Consider the following 14,067-nt stretch of genomic DNA (forward strand, 5'->3'; position numbering starts at 1 on the left):
CCAGCTGACAACTTTAAAAGTCTACTATCTATATTATCATGACCACAAGGTTTGTCAGATTTCAATTCAGACAATAGATTCTCAATTTCCAATACATTGGTGACTGAGAATTCAAATGTACATTCTTTGTCCTGCATGATATCATTTTTAATAAGTGACTCAGATAGAATACCACTTACAGGCAGCATGCCATTTCTTATAGTATCAACTTTACTTATGAAATAATTGTTGAAGTAATTAGCAATTTCTTTGGGCTTGTTGATAAACCTTTCACCTGATTCTATAAATGCTGGTGTTTTTCCCATTTTATCTCTACCCATGATTTGATTGAGAGTACTCCAAAGTTTTTTGCTATCATGTTTAACTTCTTCAATTCTAGATTGGTAGTACACCCTTTTTTTCTGTTTATTTAATTTGGTCACTTTGTTCCTTAAAGAGCGATATGCTAGCCAGTCCTCTGAGCTACCTGAATCTACAGCAACTCTTTTCCATTTATCTCTATCTTTCATCAAGTGTCTCAGGTCAGAGTCAAGCCAAGGGGCTTTGACAGATCTGACGGTGACTTTCTTGATGGGTGCATGCTTATCACAGACAGAAGAAAATGACTTCATGAATTCATGCAGAGCTGCTTCAGTATGCTTTGACTCAAATACACTGTCCCACTGTATGTTATGTACATCTTCAATAAAGGCATTATCACTGAAATGTTTGTAGAGTCTCTTGTATATAATTGTGGGTCCAACTTTGGGGACTTTCACTTTTCTTGCCATTGCAATCATGTTATGATCACTAAATCCAATTGGCACTGAAACAACCTTTGAGCATTTATCTACTGAATTAGTAAAAAGATGATCAATGCAAGTTGAAGACAATACACCAGAATAGTTCATATTTATTCTGGTTGGTAGATGTATCATTTGAGCTAGGTTACATACAGTGGCAGTGTCATCAAGCTTTCTTTTCATCGGGCAGTTTTTTGAGAGCCAGTCAATATTTAAGTCTCCTAAGAGATAAATGTCTCTGTTTGTGTCAGAAACATTCTGAAGCATTGCACATATTTTTTCAAGATGTGCTGCATCAGAGGAAGGTGGTTTATAGCAGCAGCAGATTAGTAATGGCTTTAGATATGGCAAGTGAACCTGGATCCAGATTGCCTCTACATCTGTCAAGTTGAGATCTCCTGTTTGCTTTATTGGAATGTGGTCTTGTACATAAAAGGCTACTCCTCCCCCGTATATGTCTCTATCAAGTCTAATTATATTGTAACCTTGTATAAATATTTCAGTATTGTCAATTGAATCATCCAAATGAGTTTCAGAAATTGCTACTATATGTAGATCATTATCAAACATTATTTTACTTAACTCAATTGCCTTGTTTTTCAGACTACAGATGTTCAAGTGGGCAATTTTGAGTCCTTTTTTGGGAAGTTTGATAGACATTTGAAGTTAGTAAGGATTTGCAGAATAGATGTCAACCCTAAAAACACAAAAAAACATATAGACCAGCAAACCACAGTCCATGCAAATTTTTCCAAATCATTTAAGCTTGTGACCATTAGCAGTTGTGCCTGCTCAGGTGCACCATTTAGCTTTATGTAGACTTTGCAGTTGGACGACCATGTTGCTTGTATTTTTCCCTCTTTGCGTAGGAACCGAGCTCTTTTAGCAATATCAGCATTGTTCTTGGTTAAATGTTCATTGAGATAAACATTTGATCCCTTGAGCATCCTACTTTGTCGCAAAAGGCTGATTTTGAATTTTCTATTTGCAAACCTCATAATGATGGTTGCCGGTTTGCTTTTATCTTTCTGAGGGAAACGGTGACAAGCTTCTATATTCTCCTCATTTAGACTAATTCCCTTTTCTTGGAGGAATTTCACCACTTGCCGCTCCACTGAGTCCAAATCTTGGTCCCTGGGCACTGATCCCTGGACCCCGGACCTCACTGCAAGAGAAAATGACGCAGGTCGCGTTGGCAGACCAGTAACAATGACATCGTTCATTCTAGTATACTGTTCTAAAGTCTTAATTAAAGCCAACTTATTCTTGCAGCTCGGCACAGTTCTTCCTACGGGTAACCACAAACAACAACAAAACAGTCATTTTACCAAATGATCTACATTGTCCATTTTAAATTTTCAAAACAAAGACATACAACTTATTTTCGTAAAAATATTCAAATATTTAACAATGTATTGAAACAACAGTAGCATAAGGAAAGAAAAAAAGAAACAAAATAAATATTACACTCATGATATTATTTTTGTCTTTGATGATCATTTGTTTTCATAATGTATTTTAGAATGTGGGAGGTTTTCATGTTCTCTTTAAATTTCAATTGGCATGGCATATATTATATCTATACATCTATATCTGGCAGCACGGTGGAAGAGGGGTTAGTGCGTCTGCGTCACAATACGAAAGTCCTGAGTAGTCAGGGTTCAATCCCGGGCTCGGGATTTTTCTGTGTGGAGTTTGCATGTCCTCCCCGTGAATGTGTGGGTTCCCTCCGGGTACTCCGGCTTCCTCCCACTTCCAAACACATGCACCTGGGGATAGGCCCCTCCCACCTCCAAAGACATGCACCTGGGGATAGGCCCCTCCCACCTCCAAAGACATGCACCTGGGGATAGGTTGATTGGCAACACTAAATGGTCCCTAGTGTGTAAATGTGAGTGTGAATGTTGTCTGTCTATCTGTGTTGGTCCTGCGATGAGGTGGCGACTTGTCCAGGGTGTACTCCGCCTTCCGCCCGATTGTAGCTGAGATAGGCACCAGCCCCCGCCCCACTCCCCTCCCAACCCCACCCCCCCGCGACACCAAAAGGGAATAAGCGGTAGAAAACGGATAGATAGATAGATAGATGGATATGATATATATAATGCCACCCTCGGGCAGACGCTATAGGGTGCTAAAAGCTGGCAAAAATTCACTAAAAATCAGCTTTTACCCAAGAGCCATAGTAGCACAATATGTCCTTCATGTCCTCATGTGTCATGTTTTTAATTTCTTTCTATTTTTCCGGACTATAATAAGCAATAATGTTATATGCATGTGTGTATATATATTCATATGCATGCATGTATGCATCTGTGTGGATATATATACATATATAGATACATCTCTTATTTCTATCTATCTTTTTTTTGTACTATTTATATTACCATATTGTACATGCACCTTAGGGGATCTGCTCCAATTTTGTTGTTCTTTGAACCTGTTCACTGCAATAATGACAATAAAACTATTTTCTATTCTATTCTATTCTATTCTATCCAAATGAAATTTAAAAAGAACATGAAAACCTCCCACATTCTAAAATACATTATAAAAACGATTAACATCAAAAACAAAACTAATATCATGAGTGTAATATTTATTTTGTTTCTTTTTTGTCTTTCCTTATGCTACTGTTGTTTGAATACATTTTTAAATATTTAAATATATTTACGGAAATAAGTTGTATGTCTTTGTTGTGAAAATTTGAAATGGAAAATTATTCTTTTATTTTCATAATAAGTAAATAGTATATAATAAAATATTTTTACCGTGAGTGGAAAGCTAGTTTTACCTATTTTTCTCGCGAGATTTGGAAAATAGCTGCTTACTTGTTTCTCTCGCGAGATCTGACAACACTGCGCGCGAATCAAACACGGCGAGAATAAAGCAAGATGGCGTCTGACGGTGAAGACGTTATTGCAGTCGTCACAGTTCAGTGTTCTTAATCTGTGTCTCCATGGACACATATATTTCCTTTATTACACTCTAGTAAATAGAGTAAACATCGTTAATAACTGTTTGCATCCGGTTATATTAGTCTGAGCGCACTTTGATGCTTCTCGAGCTAGCTTAGCCTGCTAGTTAGCTTAGCTTGTTAGCTGCTAACAAAGAGAGGCGGAAGTGATCAAAACACATCACTAAGTAGAGATCAAGTGTGAGTGTAAAGTGTTGTGATTGTGTGAAAATGTGCCAAAGAACCACAGCAGAGTACGAGGAGGAACTTTGTCCAACAAAAGAGGAGAAGGAGCGACAACATGAAAAACATCAAGTTGTGTTACACAGAACAGGTTTGTTTACTTCTTACTCTCACATCTTTACTAACTTTATATTTCATTATTAACACTATTCTTCAATAAATTGTCTGTAGGAAGATGAATTGTTATGTGAGGATGATGCACTGATTGTTTTACGTTGTTCATAAAAACGAGACAGTGCCAGACACACAATATTTATGAGAGGTTGATGTTTGTAACAATGTGTATCAACATGTTTACACAAAACTCACACAGTCACCGGGGGAATATTCCAGAGAGCAGGTTAAGTGCAAAGTCCTGAGTATGTAAAGCTCGAGAGTTTTACCTCCAAAAATAAGAAAGGTAAGACAAAGTCAGAGTCAGTTACCATGGTTACTGACGCTGTTAACCTAGCCTGCTAGCTGGCAGGTTTGACAAGTTATATATGTGTGTCAAAGCATACTGACCTGTTATTTCCTTCATTTTGGTGCACCCTCCCTGAGATCGGTAGGTTGTGAGTTCGAACCCCAACCCAGTCATACCAAATACTATACAAATGGGACCCTTACTTCTCTGCCTTGCACTCAGCATCAAGGGTTTTGATTGGGGTTTAATCACCATAAAAGTTATTCCCGGGCGTGGCCACCGCTGCTGCTCACTGCTCCCCTCACCTCCCAGGGTGTGATCAAGGGTGATGGGCCAAATGCAGGAAATAATCTCCCCACACCTAGTGTGTGTGTGACAATCATTGGTACTTTAACGTTTAACGTGTCTGTGATTGTCAAAAAAACAAAGCCTGATCTAAAGATGACATCTTGATCTCATACCATCTCAAACCAATTGGCCGTTCATTATTAAGTGAAATGTTTTATAGTCGCTTAAATTTGTCTTTAACCAAGCAACACTGTTTTATTCAGTTACTCAACTAATCGGAAACATTTCCAGTAGAACACTTGATTAATAACATTTTCAATAGCCACAGCCCTATATTTCATGTACAATTTAATATTCAGCATGTAGAAGTTAAAATGTGTTTTGTTTGTGTCCTGTAGACATCCATCAGCTGATTGGACACCAAGAAGAATGTCTCCCTCATCTGCAGGGGGACAGTTTCACTTTAGAGTATCCACAGCTCTCAAATTTTAAAGGGGACAAGGAGGTTCCACAGCCCCCCTATTTCAAAGAGGAAGAGGAGGGAGAGTGTCCTGTAGGGCAGGAGAAGGCTGATGTCAGCAAGTTTCCACTGACTGTTGTTTCTGTGAAGACTGAAGAGCATGAAGACAAACCACCTGAGTCCTCACAGCTTCATCACAGTCCAAGTAAGCACAACATCCACATATCATCTAATACAATGTTTGTGACACATGTTCATCCGGGGGACACATTTATCACTAAAGATGGAGATATATTTGCTTTTTAACACCACCATTTAAAAATGAATGCTCATCAATCATCAACAGTGTAATTGCTGGGGTGTAACCATGTGACCTAGAGGCCGTCCTCCTTACCTCACGTGGTCAGATGAAGGCAAACATTCAATATGGCTACTTTTTATTTACCTTTAGCAGCACATATGTCAGCATATTTCAAAGGTTTAGTGGTGAAGATAAGAGATGTACACCAAGTACCATTTTTTTAGTACTGGTTCCTCTCTGAGCTGCTACCTTACCGTGGTAGAGGAGTTTGCGTGTCCCAATGATCCTAGGAGCTATGTTGTCTGGGGGTTTTCATGCCCCCTGGTAGGGTCTCCCAAGACAAACAGGTCCTAGGTGAGTGATCAGACAAAGAGCAGCTCAAAGACTTCTATGGAATTACAACGAAATGAACCCAGATTTCCCTCGCCCGGACGTGGGTCACCGGGGCCCCGCTCTGGAGCCAGGCCCAGAGTTGGGGCACGATGGCGAGCGCCTGGTGGTCGGGCCTGTTCCCATGGGGCCCGGCCGGGCACAGCCCGAAGAGGCAATGTGGGTCATCCCTCCAATGGGCTCACCAATCATAGGAGGGGCCATAGAGGTCGGGTGCATTGTGAGCTGGGCGGCAGCCGAAGGCAGGGCACTTGGCGGTCCGATCCTCGGCTACAGAAGCTAGCTCTTGGGACGTGGAACGTCACCTCACTGGGGGGGAAGGAGCCTGAGCTAGTGCGCGAGGTAGAGAAATTCCGGCTGGATATAGTCGGACTCACTTCGACGCACAGCAAGGGCTCTGGAACCAGTTCTCTCGAGAGGGACTGGACCCTCTTCCACTCTGGCGTTGCCGGCAGTGAGAGGCGACGGGCTGGGGTGGCAATTCTGGTTGCCCCCCGGCTCAAAGCCTGTACGTTTGAGTTCAACCCAGTGGACGAGAGGGTAGCTTCCCTTCGCCTTCGGGTGGGGGGACGGGTCCTGACTGTTGTTTGTGCTTACGCACCAAACAGCAGTTCAGAATACCCACCCTTTTTGGGTACACTCGAGGGAGTACTGGAAAGTGCTCCTCCGGGTGATTCCCTTGTCCTACTGGGAGACTTCAACGCTCATGTTGGCAACGACAGTGAAACCTGGAGAGGCGTGATTGGGAAGAATGGTCGCCCGGATCTAAACCCGAGTGGTGTTTTGTTATTGGACTTTTGTGCTCGTCACGGATTGTCCATAACAAACACCATGTTCAAACATAAGGGTGTCCATATGTGCACTTGGCACCAGGACACCCTAGGCCGCAGTTCCATGATCGACTTTGTAGTTGTGTCATCGGATTTGCGGCCTTATGTTTTGGACACTCGGGTGAAGAGAGGGGCGGAGCTTTCTACCGATCACCACCTGGTGGTGAGTTGGCTGCGATGGTGGGGGAGGATGCCGGACAGACCTGGGAGGCCCAAGCGCATTGTGAGGGTCTGCTGGGAACGTCTGGCAGAGTCTCCTGTCAGAGAGAGTTTCAATTCACACCTCCGGGAGAACTTTGAACATGTCACGAGGGAGGTGCGGGACATTGAGTCCGAGTGGACCATGTTCCGAACCTCTATTGTCGAGGCGGCTGATTGGAGCTGTGGCCGCAAGGTTGTTGGTGCCTGTCGTGGCGGTAATCCCAGAACCCGTTGGTGGACACCAGCAGTGAGGGATGCCGTCAAGCTGAAGAAGGAGTCCTATCGGGTTCTTTTGGCTCATAGGACTCCGGAGGCAGTGGACGGGTACAGACGGGCCAAGCGGTGCGCAGCTTTAGCGGTCGCGGAGGCAAAAACTCGGACATGGGAAGAGTTCGGGGAAGCCATGGAAAACGACTTCCGGACGGCTTCGAAGCGATTCTGGACCACCATACGGCGCCTCAGGAAGGGGAAGCAGTGCACTATCAACACCGTGTATGGTGCGGATGGTGTTCTGCTGACTTCGACTGCGGATGTTGTGGATCGGTGGAGGGAATACTTCGAAGACCTCCTCAATCCCACCAACACGTCTTTCTTTGAGGAAGCGGTGCCTGGGGAATCTGTAGTGGACTCTCCTATTTCTGGGGCTGAGGTCCCTGAGGTAGTTAAAAAGCTCCTTGGTGGCAAGGCCCCGGAGGTGGATGAGATCCGCCCGGAGTTCCTTAAGGCTCTGGATGCTGTGGGGCTGTCTTGGTTGACAAGACTCTGCAGCATCGCGTGGACATCGGGGGCGGTACCTCTGGATTGGCAGACCGGGGTGGTGGTCCCTCTCTTTAAGAAGGGGGACCGGAGGGTGTGTTCCAACTATCGTGGGATCACACTCCTCAGCCTTCCCGGTAAGGTTTATTCAGGTGTACTGGAGAGGAGGCTTCGCCGGATAGTCGAACCTCGGATTCAGGAGGAACAGTGTGGTTTTCGTCCTGGTCGTGGAACTGTGGACCAGCTCTATACTCTCGGCAGGGTTCTTGAGGGTGCATGGGAGTTTGCCCAACCAGTCTACATGTGCTTTGTGGACTTGGAGAAGGCATTCGACCGTGTCCCTCGGGAAGTCCTGTGGGGAGTGCTCAGAGAGTATGGGGTATCGGAATGTCTTATTGTGGCAGTCCGCTCCCTGTATGATCAGTGCCAGAGCTTGGTCCGCATTGCTGGCAGTAAGTCGGACACGTTTCCAGTGAAGGTTGGACTCCGCCAAGGCTGTCCTTTGTCACCGATTCTGTTCATAACTTTTATGGACAGAATTTCTAGGCGCAGTCAAGGCGTTGAGGGGTTCCGGTTTGGTGGCCACGGGATTAGGTCTCTGCTTTTTGCAGATGATGTAGTCCTGATGGCTTCATCTGGCCGGGATCTTCAGCTCTCACTGGATCGGTTCGCAGCCGAGTGTGAAGCGACCGGAATGAGAATCAGCACCTCCAAGTCCGAGTCCATGGTTCTCGCCCGGAAAAGGGTGGAGTGCCATCTCCGGGTTGGGGAGGAGACCCTGCCCCAAGTGGAGGAGTTCAAGTACCTAGGAGTCTTGTTCACGAGTGGGGGAAGAGTGGATCGTGAGATCGACAGGCGGATCGGTGCGGCGTCTTCAGTAATGCGGACGTTGTATCGATCCGTTGTGGTGAAGAAGGAGCTGAGCCGGAAGGCAAAGCTCTCAATTTACCGGTCGATCTACGTTCCCATCCTCACCTATGGTCATGAGCTTTGGGTCAGGACCGAAAGGATAAGATCATGGGTACAAGCGGCCGAAATGAGTTTCCTCCGCCGGGTGGCGGGGCTCTCCCTTAGAGATAGGGTGAGAAGCTCTGTCATCCGGGAGGAGCTCAAAGTAAAGCCGCTGCTCCTCCACATCGAGAGGAGCCAGATGAGGTGGTTTGGGCATCTGGTCAGGATGCCACCCGAACGCCTCCCTAGGGATGTGTTTAGGGCACGTCCAGCTGGTAGGATGCCACGGGGAAGACCCAGGACACGTTGGAAAGACTATGTCTCCCGGCTGGCCTGGGAACGCCTCGGGATCCCCCGGGAAGAGCTAGACGAAGTGGCTGGAGATAGGGAAATCTGGGCTTCCCTGCTTAGGCTGCTGCCCCCGCGACCCGACCTCGGATAAGCGGAAGATGATGGATGGATGGATGGATGGTTCCTAATTATGTTGTCCATGAGGACCGTGAAGATTCTGGACTAACGGCACAACTATTTGTATTTTTAATTCCAGCTGACTGACATAACTATGATACATTTTCACATTGAGTTCAGCTGCCGCTGCTACACATTACAATCAGCTTTGAATGATGACAAATAAGGAAGCAACTACGCGCAAAAGTTTGATGTGTGTGTTATTGAGAAGAAGATGACATAACTGCATTTCACCTTGCACTGCACACATAGTTGACTTCTTTTAATTTTCCTGAAGGAATCAATGAAGTACTATCTATCTATCTATTTAAGACTTCAAATAAACAGCTGCTGATAAAAGACTTCCCTGCTTTAAAATGTTACAGAACATCATGTTGGAGGTGTTCAAACTCTTGTGCTAATAGAAATGCTATTTAAAATGCCTTTTTTCCAGGTTTTTATTTCCACAAATGACATGTAGTACCGACAAGAGTACTGATAAATACTGGTATCGATAAGGAATATTTATTAGGGTATCATATCCATGAATCTATAAATTTACATCCCTACTGAAGATACAAGCCAGATATCTTAAAAAAATAAAATCATTTTTTATTTGGATTTAGTTACTACTCCGGTGTCCAGCAATGTCTCAACACCGTTGAGAGATGAATTAATGTAGTTTATTTTTACTAATTAGCTATGTTTTGTTGATGTTAAACATCAGAATCAGACACATTTTTATTAACCCCCGAGGGGAAATTAAAATGTTCAGCAGAATCCCATTCAAGGTCAGACAAACATTCTAGGGAGACAGAACAGGATCGCTGACGGGTCTGCCAACTTGCGGCGCCCCTTGCAAAAAAGGTGAGATACATACAGGTAAACAAGTGGGGGCAATGAGAGAGAAAAAAAAAATCGGTCTAAGCCTGGGCCCCTGGAGAGGGGGTCCAGACTGAGGCCAAGGGAAGAAAACAACTTATTGCCATAGCACACATTCCTCTTTCATGTGTGTAAGAGGGAAACATCAAAGAAGACAAAGGACATTAAAAGAGCAGAGCTGATGCAACCAGCCACTTCTACATACAGCTATGATAAAAAGTAAAAGAAACATATACACTGTGGTGGCTTTTGCGGTGTCCCACGCCATCGTCTGCTGGGGTGAAGGGAGCTTGGCCAGAGACGGGAGCAGACCCAACAAAGCAACCAAGAGAGCCGACTCCACTCTCGGCCGCCAAACCAAGTCTCGGCCAGTGTCCAGTCTGCATGGATGAGTGAGGATATGTCCAAAGAGACCGAGGTGTCCGATACCTGCTCATTCAGCCAAGACACTGTGAAGCTTTTCCGTCCCGGCGCTCAGTGCTAGCTCCGCAGTCCTGTCTCTTCATCTGCATCTCCTCCAGTCTCTCCAAACGGACTCTGGTGTGGCAGAAACCCAGCAGCTGGTCTCCATGGCCAAAAGGCTCTCAGGAGGCAGATCCAGAAGTTCACAAAAAAGCACCGCAGAAGTCAGGAAAGTGCCACCCCTTGTCACACAGTCCCAAAAGGTCCGGACCAAAAGGCAAAAAATATATATATATATATATATATATATGTATATATATAAACATAAAAAGAAGAAGGAAACACAAAAGGATGACACAAGAGCACAGAGTTCCTGCCAACAGCAGCCACTACAGGGTCACCATCTTGGGGGAAAAAAATAAAAAAAATTGCAGCATACCAGCTACAACAACACACAAATCATAAAAGTTTCCTAAAGGAAAATGTTCATATTTAAATAAGTAGAGTAAATAAATCATAAACAGGATTTTACAGTTTAAATGCAAATGTTGATGCTCCTCTTAGACACTGTTCTTTGTTCTCTTTCGGGTGTACAAGCAGCTGTCTTGTTTGTATGTAAGTGTTTTACAGCTGTGTTTATTTTTTTCATGAGTTTTTGTATTGCTTCGCTGATGTACCGTATGGTTTCGACATCTTGAAAGTCAACGTGGGGACTGATGAGATCTTCAGAGACAGAACAGCGGCAAACAGCTTCCCGCCAAGAAAAAGAAGAGGGCCAAGAAAAAAGTGTCGGCCGCCAAGTCCGCCGCCAAGGGCAAGAAGAGCGACGCCCAAGCAGGACGCTCCTCGTCCAGCCCCAAGAAGTCCAGAGCGGGGAGCAAGTCCAAGGCCATCGTCATGGACTCCAGCACAGACGACGAGAAGCATGACGAGGAAGAGAAGGTGACGGCGAGGGACAAGTGGTCGGAAAAAGAGGAAGAGTCGTTGGAAAAAGAGTTGAAAACTTACCTGCAGGACTAAGTGTGCACTTGGATCTTCAATCCGCCAAACTCTTCCCACATGGGAGGAGTGTGGGAAAGACTAATTGGCATCACGCGCCGTATCCTGGATGCATTGCTCCTTAAGGAGGGAGGCTCTCACCTTTCTCATGAGGTGCTCACCACTCTCATGGCTGAGGTCATGGCAATTATAAACGCAAGACCTCTCATTCCAGTTTCAACTGACCCAGAGATGCCAGCAATACTAACACCTGCAACCTTGCTGACACTGAAGAGAGACGTCATATCTGCACCGCCAGGAGACTTCAACGTGAAAGACATCCACTCACAACAATGGCGGCAAGTCCAATCTCTCTCTGATAGATTCTGGAAGCGATGGAAACAAGAATACCTGTCAACCATACAAACTAGGAGAAAATGGTATGCAGAAAGGCCTAACCTGCAAATTGGAGACCTTTGAGGGAAACATCAAAGAAGACAAAGGACATTAAAAGAGCAGAGCTGATGCAACCAGCCACTTCTGCTTTGGACTGGACTCTCGCGACTGTGTTGGATCCATTATGGATCGAACTTTCACAGTATCATGTTAGACCCGCTCGACATCCATTGCTTTCCTCCTCTCCAAGGTTCTCATAGTCATTGTCACCGACGTCCCACTGGGTCATTATTGTCACCGATGTCCCACTGGGTGTGAGTTTTCCTTGCCCTTATGTGGGCCTACCGAGGATGTCGTGGTGGTTTGTGCAGCCCTTTGAGACACTAGTGATTTAGGGCTATATAAGTAAACATTGATTGATTGATTGAAAGACGGCCAGGTGAGAAGAAATGAATGTCCCACTGGACTCATCGTCAAGTCTATCAACAGCCATGACAACAAAGTAAGAAAAGTAGATGTTAAGATCATCCGACAAGGTACTCCAATAATCTACACTAGACCTGTTTCAGAGGTTGTGTTGCTCCTTCGTAAAGAGACTGTATAGTGGTATAAAACATTATACCAAGCGGGGAGTGTTATGCCCGTTTGATTGTGGACTATTACTGACACCTTGTGGCGATGGGAAATGCTGCGCGTCATTAGTTTGGGCACTTCCGGTTTACTTTGGGCACTTCCGGTTTACGATGTTCGTCTAGTTCATAAACAATAAGAAGTAGTCGAGTTGTGTTAACTCTTACAAGCCTTGGAAAAGATAAGTCTGTAAGTAAACTGTTTAACTTGTTTATGTAACTCAATACTAAGGTGGAAAGTTGCTAAGTTTGATAGTAAGATGTGTATTGAAAAACGATTTTTGGGCACTAATTTAATGAATGTTTGAGGATTTAAAATGGCTGCTGGTCGCATATTTCCACCATCGAAATAGTTTCAACACTCAGCAGTATTTGTTTGGCGATAATGCTGTATATTTGTGTGAAGCTAATGTTTAGATATTGTGTATAATATTTCAGTATGTTAATTGAATCATATAGCTTATACATTGTCATTATGTGTATTTCAGTTTTACAATAATAAAAAATAAAAGTTAATAAATAAAAAGAAAAGTTCTTCTTCAATTTCGTTTTCGCTATCTGCCTCCATACTCCAACCATCCCTTTCAATACATGCGTAATCTGTTGAATCGCTTAAGCCGCTGAAATCCGAGGCTGAATCCGAGCTAATGTCGCTATATCTTGCTGTGGTAACCGCCATGTTGTTTGTATTGGCATCGCTATGTGACGTCACAGGAAAATGAACAGTGGCTTCGCACATAGCCAAAATCAAGCACTTTAAAGTTTTTTTAGGGATATTCCAGGACGGGTAAAATTTTGAAAAAAACTTCGAAAAATAAAATAAGCCACTGGGAACTGTTTTTTATTGGTTTTAACCCTTCTGAAATTGTGATAATGTTCCCCTTTAAGAAAGTCAGTGATTTCACTATAAAAGTGGGTGACATTGTTATCACCTGGAAAGATGAGATCACCTACCTAGGTTCCATTCTAGAAGCTAATCTTTCCTGTGATAAAATGGCAACCAAGGTAATCAGAAAGGTCAACCAAAGAACGAGATTCCTCTACAGAATCTCCTCTCTGGTCAACAAAAGCACCTTGAATATTCTAGCGGGAACTCTCATTCAACGCTTCTTCGATTACGCTTGCACCTCCTGGTACCCCAGCACCTCCAAAACCCTCAAATCTAGACTCCAAACATCCCAGAATAAGCTAATCCGGTTACTTTTAGACCTCCACCCCAGATCACACCTCACTCCAACCCACTTCTCCAAAGTGGGCTGGCTCAAGGTGGAGGACAGAGTAAAACAACTTGCACTGAGCCTAGTCTATAAAATCCGCTACACCTCCCTGATACCGAAGTAAATGTCCAACTACTTCCTGACCACCATAACCACAACACCAGGGGGAGCTCCACAAACCACGTTAAACCCAGATTCCGATCTAACAAAGGTCTTAACTCATTATCCTTCTATGCCACATAAATGTGGAATGCACTCCCAACAGGTGTAAAAGTAAGTGCATCTCTATATTCCTTCAAAACCGCTCTAAAACAACACCTCCAGGCAACTTCAACCCTTTACTAATACCCTCCTCCATTCACTTCCCATGTCCCCGGATTATAAATAACCTAATGTAATTAATCAAATGTTCTTCTAATGTATATACTTGTTCTTATGCTATGTGAACTCACTATGTTCTCTGCTGGCTGTACATATCCTACCAAGTAAGACCTTCACTGTTTCAATGTCCACATTTCTCTGTTGATGCAATTGCTGATGTCTGAAGTACTGATATCA

The 14,067-nt window shown here is 44.1% G+C and overlaps 2 protein-coding genes across 4 annotated transcripts in view; one reads left to right on the forward strand and one right to left on the reverse strand.

Moving 5' to 3' along the window:
* The window catches only part of LOC133537311 (oocyte zinc finger protein XlCOF8.4-like), a 75,859-nt gene that overhangs the window by 41,053 nt on the left and 20,739 nt on the right, over positions 1-14,067 (reverse strand). The window lies entirely within an intron of this gene.
* The window catches only part of LOC133537310 (oocyte zinc finger protein XlCOF22-like), a 340,825-nt gene continuing 330,410 nt past the window's right edge, over positions 3,653-14,067 (forward strand). For all 3 annotated transcript variants that reach the window (XR_009802650.1, XM_061878339.1, XM_061878337.1), the window contains exons 1-2: positions 3,653-4,069; positions 5,068-5,334. Coding sequence is in view for 2 of the 3 variants with exons in the window: in XM_061878339.1 (XP_061734323.1) it covers positions 3,967-4,069; positions 5,068-5,334 (370 nt within the window). In the remaining variant the exon portion in view is untranslated. The remainder of the gene's footprint in view (positions 4,070-5,067; positions 5,335-14,067) is intronic.

This window comes from Nerophis ophidion, linkage group LG18 (genome assembly GCF_033978795.1).
Source record: "Nerophis ophidion isolate RoL-2023_Sa linkage group LG18, RoL_Noph_v1.0, whole genome shotgun sequence".
Lineage (NCBI taxonomy): Eukaryota > Metazoa > Chordata > Actinopteri > Syngnathiformes > Syngnathidae > Nerophis > Nerophis ophidion.